The sequence below is a fragment of the Schistocerca americana genome, chromosome 2 (assembly GCF_021461395.2).
Source record: "Schistocerca americana isolate TAMUIC-IGC-003095 chromosome 2, iqSchAmer2.1, whole genome shotgun sequence".
Taxonomy (NCBI): Eukaryota; Metazoa; Arthropoda; class Insecta; order Orthoptera; family Acrididae; genus Schistocerca; species Schistocerca americana.
Window position 1 is genome coordinate 653,613,456 of NC_060120.1, and position 13,994 is coordinate 653,627,449.

A 13,994-nucleotide genomic window follows, 5' to 3' on the forward strand; every position below is an offset into this window, starting at 1 on the left:
CCCATTGCGTTGGTAAGTTGCTTTAATTTCCCTGTTTTAGTGAGGGTGTTCACATTAATTGTACCAATAAAATTTTTACGTTTCGTTTTGAGAGTGTGAAGAGTTTTTGAGAAGCTCCGATTCATCTCTGCATGGTGTCCCTGATCCCCCAGAATCCGATGATCAGGTGAATCCAGTCTATCGACTGGTGCCTGGGGTAGTGACTCTGTGGTCGTCTTTTCCATCATGCGTTCAAGTTGAATTTTAGTTTTTGTGGTGATCTCTGTTGAAACCACAGGTATATGACTCGATTTTTGAGTTCGAGAAGATTTTGTGCAGCCGCCTCAACTAGAGGAACAGACGCTGGCCACTGGCCGCCAGATGCTGAACAGACACCACTGGGTTTATTGGTTTTTGGTCCGCCCTGGGTGTTTCATTTCCCCAGTACCACCTATATCTAGGAAGCTTTCCCCTATCCGCCACCCGGGGAGGCGCCCGATGGGGGTACCAACAACCCCACACGGGAATTTATTGTTATTAACTATAATTTTTTTGACACAACAATGAATATTCTCCCGGCCTCCTATCCTCTGCCCGTTACATAAAATCATGTTCTTGTTGGTTCAGATGGAACTAACGCTGACTGGCTGTTACGTAATCAGTAGGTAGACGAGGATCACTTTCCAGTTAATGAAGGTATCAATACATGCAACTGAGTACGTAATTATTAGAACCAGCATTTTTATGTAATATCAACAGACATATGACAATGTACATATTTATCTAATGGAAATGGGTAAGCTATGTATGAATGCTTGCAATATCCCGAAATTAAACAGTAGTTTCAACTGAAATCAACTTTGAATTACACCATAGCCTATTATAGTATCTTAATACTTTCTTAACCTTACCAGCAACAGGAAAAGAACATTAAGAAGATAGATTTTACATTACATATTTCATATTTTGACAGTCTATAATGCACTAATATGATAAAATTGTTTTCGGTCACATTTTTTTGCTAAAATGTCCATTTTTACTTAAATTACTAGGACACCTTCCCTTAACAGTCATTTTTAAGTGCAGTGAACAACCAGGCACTTTCCAAAATTTTCTGCAGTCATCCATTGTCACAGATCAGGAAAAAAATGCTTTTGTAGCGGGAAAACGATCTCTCCACATCGCAGGACGTTGATTGAGAAAATTTTAGAGGCTGAAATATTCCTGACGAGACGCACTCTGGGGATTCTTCTCCCCCGCTGAGGAATTTACTGGTAGCAGCGAAAGTCGAGTAGTCTGGATTTCACCTAAGCAGCGTTAAACTTATTCAACTACTCTCTGCCCAATATCGCCTATAAGTCAATCGGCGTGTATTTGACATTCTCAACCATTTCTAACGATTTCTTCTAAGGCAACCTGATAAATCTAATTCTGTAGTACTGCTGGCAAGGATGCCGAATTTTCTAAGGATGTACGCCAGGGCATTTCGATGTCAGATTCAGTGAAAGCATTTTGTGCCTCGAATTAATGACAGTTTCAGGACTTGAAATTTTGCATTATAAAAATCGATGGCTTCAATCTACGTAGCCCACGTCGTTAAGACAAGCTCAGTCGGGAACGCTAGGTTCTCCAGAAATACTTACGTCCTGCACCTATCGTTCTACTCAATTAACTGATGTTCGCACCGTGATGCAGACTGATCTTTGCCCTAAGTTAATGAGTTAAATGATTCGTGTGTGTTTACTTCAGAATGATTTCCAAAACAATATTTCGTTATTTTAACATAGCGATTCGATTTTATTAAATTTTCCACTTTTGCTTCCCATTTTAATTTCTCCCTTTCTTTGTGGCAACTTATCCATGAGGCTATTTCCGCAGTCGTCCTAGTCAAGTTACGCTCCAACCACACAGTCCAGTCACATTAACGTGACCACCTGTCAGAAGCCTGATCACGTGTTGCAGCGCGGGCTGCTACGAGATGTACAGGGAGAGAGTCCGTAACGTCATGGAAGGTGCCGACAGGGGCGTGGAGCTATGCCAAGTCCAGTGTCGCGGCCAGCTGCGCTAAGTTTCTCAGCTGAGGATCCATGATGCGAATAGCCCGATTGAGGTGGTCTCAGACACTCTCGATCAGATTTACATCCGGTGAGTTTGGTGGCCAAGGGAGTACGGTAAACTCATCCTGGCGTCCTTCGGACCACGTACATACACTGCGAGCTGGTGATTCATTGCACTGTCCTGCTGGTAGATGCCACCGTGCAGAGGAAGAACGAACTACGTGTAGCAGTGGACATCGTCTCCAAGGACAGATGAACACTTGTGTTGATCCATTGTCTGACATTGTGCCGTGGTACGAGGGGCATTCGAAAAGTCTGTGCAAAGCCAGAGAGATGGCACCAACGACGTGTATCGAGGTCATGTTTAGTTAGTAGCATCTTTGGAAAGAACGCACACCAAGTCTCACCCATATTGGTCTATTTCTTTGTGTTTGGCATTCGTGTGAATCAAGGAATTCGAGTGATTGTCGAGTGATCATGCAGAGGAAGAACAAACTACATGTAGTGGTGGACATCGTCTCCAAGCACAGACGAATACTTGTATTGAGCCATTGTGACACAAAAACATTCTCCAGACCATAACGCTCCCTCCTCAGCCTAGGCCTTTCCGACACTTGTTGCGGGGTATTTGCTTTCAGACGTTTCCGCCTTGCACGCCAAGGTCATCTGTCCGATGGAGCATAAAACGAAGTTCGTCTGAGAAGCCCACCTGTCGCCACTCAGTGAAAGTGCAGCTGCGGTACTGGCGTACAAATTCCAGCCTTCGTCGCTGATGAACAACAGTCAGCAGCTGCTGTGGAGGCCCATACTCAGCAACATTCGCTGAACGATCACTGAGGAGACATTGTCGGCAGCCCGTTGGTTCATCTGGGCAATTAGTTGCTCAACAGTTGCACGCCCATTCACTTTTACACATCTCCCCAGCGTTCGGTCACCCCTGTCGTCTATGTGCTGTGCTATGAGGGGCATTTGAAAAGTCCATGCAAAGTCTGAGAGATGGCACCACCGGCGCGTATCGAGGTCATGTTTAGTTAGTAGCATCTATGGAAAGAACGCACACCAAGTTTCACCCATATTGGTCTATTTCTTTGTGTTTGGCATTCGTGTGAATCAAGGAAGTCGAGTGATTGTCGAGTGATCGTGCAGAGGAAGAACAAACTACATGTAGTGGTGGACATCGTCTCCAAGCACAGACGAATACTTGTATTGAGCCGTTGTGACATGAAAACATTCTCCAGATCATAACGCTCCCTCCTCAGCCTGGGCCTTTCCGACACTTGTTGCGGGGTATTTGCTTTCAGACGTTTCCGCCTTGCACGCCAAGGTCATCTGTCCGATGGAGCATAAAACGAAGTTCGTCTGAGAAGCCCACCTGTCGCCACTCGGTGGAAGTGCAGCTGCGGTACTGGCGTACAAATTCCAGCCTTCGTCGCCGATGAACAAAAGTCAGCAGCTGTTGTGGAGGCCCATACTCAGCAACATTCGCTGAACGATCACTAAGGAGACATTGTCGGCAGCCCGTTGGTTCATCTGGGCGATTAGTTGTTCAACAGTTGCACGCCCATTCACTTTTACACATCTCCCCAGCGTTCGGTCACCCCTGTCGTCTATGTGCTGTGCTACGAGGGGCATTTGAAAAGTCCGTGCAAAGTCTGAGAGATGGCACCACCGGCGCGTATCGAGGTCATGTTTAGTTAGTAGCATCTTTGGAAAGAATGCACACCAAGTTTCACCCATATTGGTCTATTTCTTTGTGTTTGGCATTCGTGTGAATCAAGGAAGTCGAGTGATTGTCAAAAATGGACGAAAAAGAATTTCGTGTGGTGATTAAACGTTACTTTATGAAAGGTAAAACGCCTCAGGAGACTAAAGAGAAGCTTGATAAACATTACAGTGGCTCTGCTCCTTCGATTAGAACAGTTTATAAGTCGTTTCAGAATTTTCGCAGTGCCCATATGCCCACAAGTGGTGCTGAACGTTCTGGACGTCCTGTGGAGGTTACGACTCCAGAAGTCATTGATAAAATCCATGGTATGGTGATGGATGACGGGAGAGTTAAGGTGTGTGAGATTGCTAGTGCTGTCAGCATCTCGAATGAATAGGTAAATAATATTTTGCATAAACATTTGGACATGAGAAAGCTATCCGCAAGATGGGTTCCGCGATTGCTCACGCTTGACCAAAAACGGAATCGTGTGAAGTATTGCAAGGATTGTTTGCAGCTGTTCAGGAAGAATCCGCAGGACTTTGAGCATCGTTTCGCCACTGTGGATGAAACATGGATAGATACTCCTAAGACCAAGCAACAGTCTAAAGAATGGGTTACTAAGGGAGAATCTGCACCAAAAAAGGCTTCCTTCAGCTGGAAAGGTTATGGCGACTGTCTTTTGGGATTAGCCAGGGATAATCATCATCGACTGTCCGGAAAAGGTTAAAACTATTACAGGTTATTGGACCGTTTGAAAACCGAGCTGCAAGAAAAACGCCGGCGATTGGACCGCAAAAAAACATCACGACAATGCACCAGCACACACCTCAGCAGTTGTGGTCGCAAAATTAATGGAAATAGGATTCCAACTCGTTTCACATCCCCCCTATTCTCCAGACTTGGCTCCCTCAGACTACTGATCGTTCCCCAAATTGAATAAATGGCTGCCAGGACAAAGATTTTATTCAAATGAGGAAGTGATTGCATCAACTAATAGCTATTTCGCAGACTTGGACAATTTCTATTATTCGGAAGGGATCAACAAATTAGAACAGTGTTGGACGAAGTGTATAAGTCTAAAAGGAGACTATGTCGAAAAAATACAAAAGGTTTACCCCAGACACGTAAGTAGTTTTTATTTTTGCACGGACTTTTCAAACGGCCCTCGTCTATCACAGTTATCTCACCGCTGGGTTTGGATAGCGCCATGGTACTTCGGAAATGCTTCCACCCTTGGCCCGAAAGGCAATAATAACGCCCTTTTGGACGCCAGATAAATACGTCCATTTCCGCATAACGATAACAACGACTGCACTGTTTTACCGTGTCTCCCCAACACGGTTTATATACCCTCCTCTGCTAGTGGTACCACCTTTTGTATGTCAATGGTTATTGCACGTTGACGTCGAACATAGACAATGGTCACCTTAACGTGACCGGACCGTGTATGACCCCGCTGGACAGTCTCCTTAGTTTCATGGTGATTATTTTCCGCGTGTCCTCTTCCATTAAATAAACGTAACGCGACATGACGCAGTTCTTAACAATACAGGACTCTCTGCAGCACCCACGCCGTTGCCTAGCATCAGTCTGAGACAAGGCGACTGAGGACCAACGTGAATGTATCCGTCTCCCCGTCGGCAAAGTCTAAGGAAATCTGTGAAAAGCATTAAGAACACGGAGAAATGATAGCAGTGAGAAGGTAAGTCATCAAAAAACAGTCCGTGATGTAAGGGCGCAATACCCTTTACGTGCGATCTTTGGATGATTATGAGCAGGCAGCAGAGAGTACAATTGTGAATGTTGCGCAGCGACCGTGCTTGGAGGCAGTAACGTTCAAAGCTGATAGTGGCCCACTGCAAGCAGTGCCGTACAAGCAGAGCTGATAGTCGGGTGATGCGTACGGTTATTGTGTAACGCCACACCGTTTGCTTGAAGTGTTCTTTAGGGGTGTCTTAATATCAACGCTCTTGGGTTAAACGAAATAAATGTTGTGTAGTAAAATCCGCGAATTACTAATTTCAATAGTAAGTCGCCCACCATCACTTACTGTAATGTGTAAAATTAACAGCAGGAAAGCGACATTTCCAAACTAAGTCAATTAAATCCAGGCCACCCATTGACAAAAAACGAGTATATTGGTGCGCAGAAGCATCCAAAACACGGGAGTCGAATCGGTTGCACTCCCTGCCGAGGCATAACAGAAATTCTCGAAGGCACTGCAGGGTAACACGATTTTGCAAACTAGACATCCAGTCTGTTTATCAAGGTTTGTCTGAGGCAATTTATGTGAGGAGAATAAATTTTAGAGATGTGGTAATTACAAAAAAATCGGAATATTAGAAGTTATACATTATCCTACATAGTTTCCGTGGCAAGTGATATATGGATTCGATCATACGGGCGACATTGTTCGAAAATTCGAGTGTGTCACCACAGTGTCTTGAAACAGTTTTCGATGCACATAAGCAATAATATATTTTTTGCAAGAAGTTCCAAAAATTATAGACGAATTACAAACATTAAGCTGTTTTTTGTCAAAAAACTACTTCCCTTTTTAAATCGTATGTGTCTTGACAAACGAAATGAAATGCGATTTGTAATTGTTTCCGCTTAAGATGGATAAGCTTTCTTCAGTGCAGTTCGTATCTTCAGTCCCAATACTGTGCATCTTGATTTTCTCTGCTTCTCGTCTCCCTAGAACTGAATCGGTAGAGGTCGCTGAAATTCGAGCTGCTAATATGTTAATTCTTCTCCATGCTGACTTTGGCGATCGAATGATGTGCCCAACTCACCAATCAGACTACATTAGTGGTCAACCTGCCGTCACGCGGAACACGAACTCCGGGGTCAGAATGGTTAAGGAAAGGTTGGCGTCAGGAGTATTCCACATGTTGCGCATTTCGGCCTTTCTAATCTCTTAGTTAAAAAGTGTAGTTTTAAGAGTGAACTGGTTCCCTACCTAGAACTGGAGCGCACATTTCACGCTCAGCAGGGTTTGCTTCGTCCTTTTCAAGAAGGAACACTTGCTGTGGTTGATATTCCGAACTTACGCGTGAAGAGTCGTAGCGGCAACGAGGAGCAAATTGAAGCAGCTGTCGTCCGGTGTATTAACATTCGAAAGATCCAATGACTATAAATATTATTATTTGGATCAAAGAATTAAAGGGAGGCAGCTGTACGTGCCCTGCAGGTGCATATAAAAGCCATTGCTGCAAGCCTGCAATGACAGCGATTATCTGTTTTTTATTTACCCTCAATAGGGATTCACGGCAAGTGTAAATGATATGTCTTTAATGGTTTTGCAGAAACTCGGATTCAGAAATAGAAATCCTCACATGTACTGACACTAAACAAGGGTGGGAGGAAATAAGAACTCCGTCATGAGAAGATTTGACCCTGTTCCTGTCACTGAATTTTGCCTCTTCCCAAGAACCGATCAGTGATGTTAGTGACAAAACGGTTCCAAGACTTAAGAGTCTTTCCCGCCGGAATCGTCCACAGTCAGAGGCCGAAATAGTTCTGAGTTGGGTGAGAGACCCCAAGACTGTTCTACCAGTGTTACAGGTAAAGCAGGTCCTCCAAATATTAGTTTTTATAAAGATGTTGTAAATAACCCACATCATCAAAACTCGCCAGCTAAGCCAGGAGCTCCCGGCTAAGTGCACTCCTGCTGAGAGAATAGTATTGCACTGACATCACGGTGTCTGCAAGAGAGGCCCCTCAAATATTCTTGGGCAGTGAAGGGTAAGATAATGATGTTTAGGATGGGGCTCGGTTTGGAAGGGCAACTGGTAGTGTATCATATGAACTGACATTAATGAATCATGACTGGGAAGCGAGTTGGTGGCTGCCTTTAACATAGATTTTAAAAATAGCATCGTGATTGCATTTGAGTTTCAGTGCTGATGCTGTGATATATAGCGATACTGTTGTAAATAAACTGTGGGAAACGTAAGCACCTGTAGTAGGCAGGAAAATAAATGTTTCAAGTATTTGCGAGTGTTTACGTTGCATGGTTAAGGATTGAAACTTAAAGCAAAAATGTAAACATTATGGACAAGATCAGCTGTGTATGGTTTTACTGTATCTACCAACTGTAATTTCACGGTTAATGTACTGGTCCACTTGACACTAAAAATAATCTCAAACCTAATCCTGAAGTGACTGCTGGAAACAGACATATATTGAGTCAATTCCATCTCCGTTCTTACGACCAAGTCTATTTCTTCTTATGCACAAGGTCAAAGGGCAATCTGCGCAAGTGAATCGGTGGATTTTTATATTCCAGGCACTGAAAAACACTAATTATGTAGTTCGCGTTTGTTGCTGGGCTTCTGCCACACGTAACAGATATGGTCCATTCGTGTTTTCTCAAATGTAACTGCTTTGACGCGTTTGGGACGCTTTGCTACACGCTTCAGTAAATGTCAACGACACGTGAGCTGTCAAAGACTCAGAATTTGTAGTTCTCGAAGTGGCCACTGGAGCGCTTGGAGCACCATCTGCAATGCGAATAGGCCTGAGATTATAGTCGCCATTGTTTAACGCTACGTTTCATTTCGGTGGTAATTAATTTGTAGCAAAGAGTGTTATTTGTAAATGACCTCTTAGCCAGCGTGCACCCATGATCTGACACAAGTATTAGTCGTTCACCCTCTGAGACTCTCGGAGCAGTGGCTGATGAATGCAGCTGTATCGATAAAAGTCGAGAGACTTTTATTTATTTATTTATTTGGTATGTGTATTCCATGGATCCGTACATGCGAGTGATTTGCATGGGTGTGGATCATGTCAATACAATTGTACAAATACAATTAATGGTACAGAATAGTAATATAATACAATGATATAGATATTAATAAGTATCACTTTTTCTCATTTACAAGCTGTTATTTAACTAGTATAGCAATTCACACTATAAAATTATAACTATAACATTAACATAATATTGTATCATCCATCTAATAACTAAGAGACTAAATACATCTAATATTAAGGGAGCGCATTATTTCTGGAAAAGAATTCATCTAAGGAGTACAGGGGATGGTAAAGCAGGTTTTTTTTTTAACGTACCTTTGAACAGCGTTTCATTTTCATTTGTACATTTAATATAATTAGGCAATGCATTAAAAGTCTTTATAGCAGCATACTTTACTCCCTTCTGTACAGTAAAGCCGTCGTCACATAGGACATGTATGCTAATGTGGACATGGAGGTCCACGAGTTTCATGACATCACTTCCTGCTCTTTCACGTTGAGGAGGCAGTTCATCACTTGAAACACAAAATAAGTTCTACTGTATTTTAGCTGCCGTCACACAGGGCGATGCAGCTAACGCTGATGTGATGGCGGACAGAAAATCCAACGTCATGTGAGACAACGCCGTCAGCACAAGGGACAAACTGATTAATGTGATTTTGCGCTCTCAGCGCTGTCCAGCAGCAGTTATCGGCTTTATTTCCTTTGTAAGCCACGAAGTTTGTTTACGAAAATGGATGTATATAAAATTCCTACATTAGATCTATTAAAAGACATATTTCCCCACTTGTCCTTATGCTTGTCAGTAGCATACATGAATAATAACTCGAATATGTAATAAGACAAAAATGAAATATACATGTCCTATCAGGACATCAGCTTATAAAACGTCACAAAAGTGAAGAAACTCATTCCCGACAGAAAGTACACGTACATTTACGAGTGTCATTTTTAACTCTTTCACGTCTGGTGGTACAATTTGTGTACCACCTTATGTTGCACCGAGGTTGTACGGTGGCACATTATTTGTGCCACCAATTTGGATGCGTAGAACAGCGCATTCTCGTGGTAGATCACTTGAACTACTAGCAGGGCATGTTCTTTGTAGTTCTTAGATGTGTGCACCAGATGGCAGTTGTTACTGGGTTCTTGTAGCAGCACCAGTACTTTATATTTCTACGTCAGGTGCGCTCAAGTACATTGTGGAGGCATTGTTTGTGCAATGTTGTTATTTGTTACCTGCTAACAGAAGTTTCCAACGAAATTTCTATTGGAATATGTAAGTACATTTGTTTATTGTAGTTTTTTGTGTTGTTCAGACTCTTTCTATGATATATTATTAAAATTTAGCTAATTATTCATCAGTTCAAAATATGTACCATTGTACCACAACAGTCAGTCTAATTCAAACATAGGTAAATCTTACTCTTTACTTTTCAGTAATAATGAGGGGTCAGAGAAAGTTGACTGAGTCTGAAATTTTGAAAGCCCTTGAAGAGGATATTCCATCTGACATATCATTTGATAGTGGGGACAGTGATGACACCAATGACAATTATTATTGTATGGAACCAACTACATCCAAAACTATTCTGTCTGATTTTGATATGTCAAGTGATTCTGAAGATGAGTACCGTTTCAGTGATTAGGTCATCAGAGACTGAGCTAAGTCAAACCATCACAGTGCATCAGACTCCATCTGAGATTGCTGATCATCAGTCGAAGACTGAACATAAGTGGAGCAAAACTGAACGTCCTGCTGATGCCCCTGCATTTACTTCCCAGTGTGGTCCCAATGTTTTTATTGTTGAGTTAGGCACACCATCACCATATCAGTTATTTGGAGTTCTGCTTTCAGATGATATTTTGGATTTATTTTTGTTTCAGATGAACTTATATGCACAACAGTCATCTTTGACTACTGGTAAACCTTATGTGCCAGCATAAAACTTTCTTAGGGATAAATATCTTGATGGGCATAAAACCACTTCCTAGTTACAGAGACTACTGGAGTTCAGGTGCTGATCTACATGATAGTTATGTGAGTCAGCTGATGTCAAGGAGGCGTTTCGAATGGTTTCTCACCAACTTACATTTGAATGACAATAGTAAAATGCCACAACGAGGGGACACCAACTTTGATAAACTTTATAAGTTGCGTCCTTTCCTAGAAAGAATTTCACATAACTTTCAGAAAGCACTTAATCCAAATGAATGTATGGCAGTGGACGAATCTATGATTAAATTTAAAGGAAGATCTTCTATAAAACAGTACTTGCCAAAGAAGCCTATCAAGAGAAGCTACAACGTGTGGGTACTAGCAGACAAATCTGGCTATGCATGGAAACTGGATATTTACACAGGAAAGAAAGATAATGCTGTGGAAAAGAAATTGGGAGAAAGAGTTGTGAAAGACCTCACTGAAAATATTAAAGGTAAGGATCACAGAGTTTACTTTGATACTTATTTCAGTAGCCCAGATCTCCTTCGAGATTTGAAAGAAAACAAAATACATGCTTGTGGTACAGTGAATCCAAGTAGAAAATCTTTACCTATGCTGAAAAGTGACAGGGAAATTAAAAGGGGTGACTATGATTGGGCTACTAGCAATACAGGCCTTAGTGTGATGAAGTGGAAAGATAAGAGATCCGTCCATCTACTTTGAAATTTCCATGATCCAGCTCAAGCAACAGAGGTTACGAGAAAGGAAAAAGATGGAAATGAAATAAATGTTTCTTGCCTCATTGCTCTCTCCGATTACAATGCCAACATGAATTGTGTAGATAAATTTGACCAGCTGAAGGGCGTATATGAAACTGACAGAATGTGGTGGCACAGAATATTTTGGTACTTTATTGATGCCACTGTGGTGAATGCTTTCAACATCCATAAAGAAATGAAGTTGCCTAAGATGACTCAGAAGGACTTCAGAAGAGAAATCGCAAGGGATTTAGTGGCACCTGCCTTGGTAGCTTCAAGAGGTAAAAAGTGAAGTCCGAGCAGCCATCTCCAGTTCAACAAGAAAAAACCCAATGTTCCGAAATCTGTGCGTCTTGAAAGTTCATCTCATCAGCCAGAAACATCTACAAGGAGGAGATGCGCAGCATGTAGTTCCAAGAAACAACAAATTCGCACCGACTGGATGTGTTGTGTGTAAGGTTCCTCTATGCTTAGGGAAAAGGAAGACATGCTTCCAAGACTATCATGCATCTTGATGCACGGTGGTACAAAAAATGAACCACAATGATTATAAAAATTGAATTTTTGTGTAGAATGGTAATAATTATGTTCATTCTATTATAAATGTGTTGCTTGTATGAATTTTTGACAATAAAAGTAAGTCGTCTACTTCTAGAGCTGTTTTTTGGTCAAATTAGTTGTACGTGAAAGAGTTAAAGTAAGAACCGATAGCACGTCGTGTCCACGCATCCTGTCACATGACGTCCGTTCACAGTGGCCAGTGTCTCACTACACCGCCATTATATTTCACGTCTCTGCCGGTGTTAGTTGTATGGTTATACTCCTTCGTTTGGTGCCATATCAATTAGTAATCCCGACAAATGTGAAGTGCGCTCTGTTATAGGGTTCTTAAATGCAAAACAACTTTGTCCTGCTGAAACTCATGGGCAGCTTGTTGAAGTTTATGGTGCAGGTGTAATGAATGATGGAAATTTGTGTAAATGGTGTAGGCTCTGTAATGGAGGGAGGACAAATGTTCATGATGAAGAACGATCTGGATGGCCTTCTGTCATGAATCAAGACTTGACACAAAAAGTTGATGAGGCAATTCGCCAAAACAGGCGCTTCACTATTGACGAGAAATTTCCACAACTTCAGTAGTTTTTCACATTCTTACTGACAAGCTCCATTAAAAAAAAAAAAAAAAAAAAAAAAAAAAAGTGAGCGAGATAGGCGCCGAAAATGTTGACAGAAGAACACAAAACACAGCGAACGGCACGTTCTTTGTCTGTTTCGAAGAGCTATCACAAGGATGGTGAGGAGTTCTTGAGTCACATTGTGACCGGTGTTGAAACAGTGAATCGCGCACTACACTCCAGAGAATAAACGTCAGTCCGGTGAGTGGCATCATTCAGACTCTCAGACGAAACACGAAAATTCAAACAAGAACCTTTAACATGGAAAATCTTGGCCACGGTTTTGGGGACCGGAAAGGCATTGTTCTGTTACGCTTTTTGCCACGAAGAGTGACAATAAAAGCTGAGAGGTTCTGTGAAACGTTATTAAACCTTAGGCACGCTACTCAGAATCGCCGGCGGGGACTGATATCTAGCGGCGTCGTTCTGCTTCATGACAATGCTGTTGGTAGAACAAACACGCAACTGGACAAGTTTTGTTGGGAATTACTGGATCATCCACCATACAGCCCTGACTTAGCACCATCAGACTTTCATCTGTTTCCAAAACTGAAGGAATTTCTTGGCGAGAAGCACTTGGAAAATGATGACATGTTGAAAGAAACTGTTAGTAACGGGTTTAAAGGTCACGCGGCAAATTTCTTTGCTGCTGGGATCTAAAAATTAGTCACGACTTGACAAGTGTTTATATATTCATGGTGACTATGTTAAAAAGTGAAAAAATTACATATTGTAAATTGTGACACAATTTACGTTCATAAATAAAGTTTTCTTCATTAGAAATCGGTTCTTACTTTAAAAATGACTCGTACATAACATCAAATATTACTGAAATTATTTCTGGTAACTTAATAAGAGAGTCCTACAACCTCTTAGAAGATACAAAGTGAAAAAAACATCTGGATACAGCAGGATGCACCCAATGGTTCGTAATGTGGTACCATTACCATCTAAGCTACACTGAAATACTGCTGTGAACGATTTTGTATTTTATCTTATGCTCTTCTGAAGGCTGTAATACCCAATACGTTATTAAGTAACATTTAATTATAATAGAACCTACGCAGAACACGTTTTTGTTGAATCTTCAATATAGCGTTGCCTTAAAGTGGCGTACTTTCATAACATACAACTTACAGCACGAAATAGCTCAATACTGAAATCCTCTAATCACCATTATGATATTTTTCTTCGATTTATTACCACAAATTCCAACCAATTTAATGTGCTGGAGCTTAGAAACAGAGTATATTTCATGGGGTGTAAGTTATAAAACCTATCAAATACGGACTTCAACTGAACACGACAAATACATTATGATATCTGACAAGTTCAGTTTGTGACCTAGAAGCGCTCTTGCGTCTTATTAGTGCTACTGTATGTGGCAACTTGCACAAATATCGCAGAACTTAATTTATGTTTTGCGTCACGAAGTGGCTCGTCAACATGAAACAACAGGAAGTGGCATCAAAAACTCGTGGAGTGTAACATTAACGTTAGATAACTCGTCCCGCGCGACAACGGCTTTCGGCAACGTACCACGTAAAATAGAACAAATATGAAGCATGAGTGCAATCTACGCCATAAGCAGACCTTGCGAGCGCCATATTGCAT

General features: G+C 41.6%; 1 protein-coding gene and 1 pseudogene across 1 annotated transcript; both read left to right on the forward strand.

The window, feature by feature from the left end:
* The first annotated feature begins 771 nt into the window (after positions 1-771).
* On the forward strand, positions 772-10,154 carry LOC124594285 (annotated as a pseudogene).
* A 323-nt stretch (positions 10,155-10,477) lies between these two features.
* LOC124594286 (piggyBac transposable element-derived protein 4-like) lies at positions 10,478-11,170 on the forward strand. The gene has a single exon (XM_047132648.1). The coding sequence runs from the start codon at positions 10,478-10,480 to the stop codon at positions 11,168-11,170; it is 693 nt and encodes a 230-aa protein (XP_046988604.1).
* Positions 11,171-13,994: the final 2,824 nt, after the last annotated feature.

Excerpts from the sequence above, each read along its gene's own strand:
- LOC124594286 (XM_047132648.1), top strand. The coding sequence starts at position 10,478 with ATGGGCATAAAACCACTTCCTAGTTACAGAGACTACTGGAGTTCAGGT.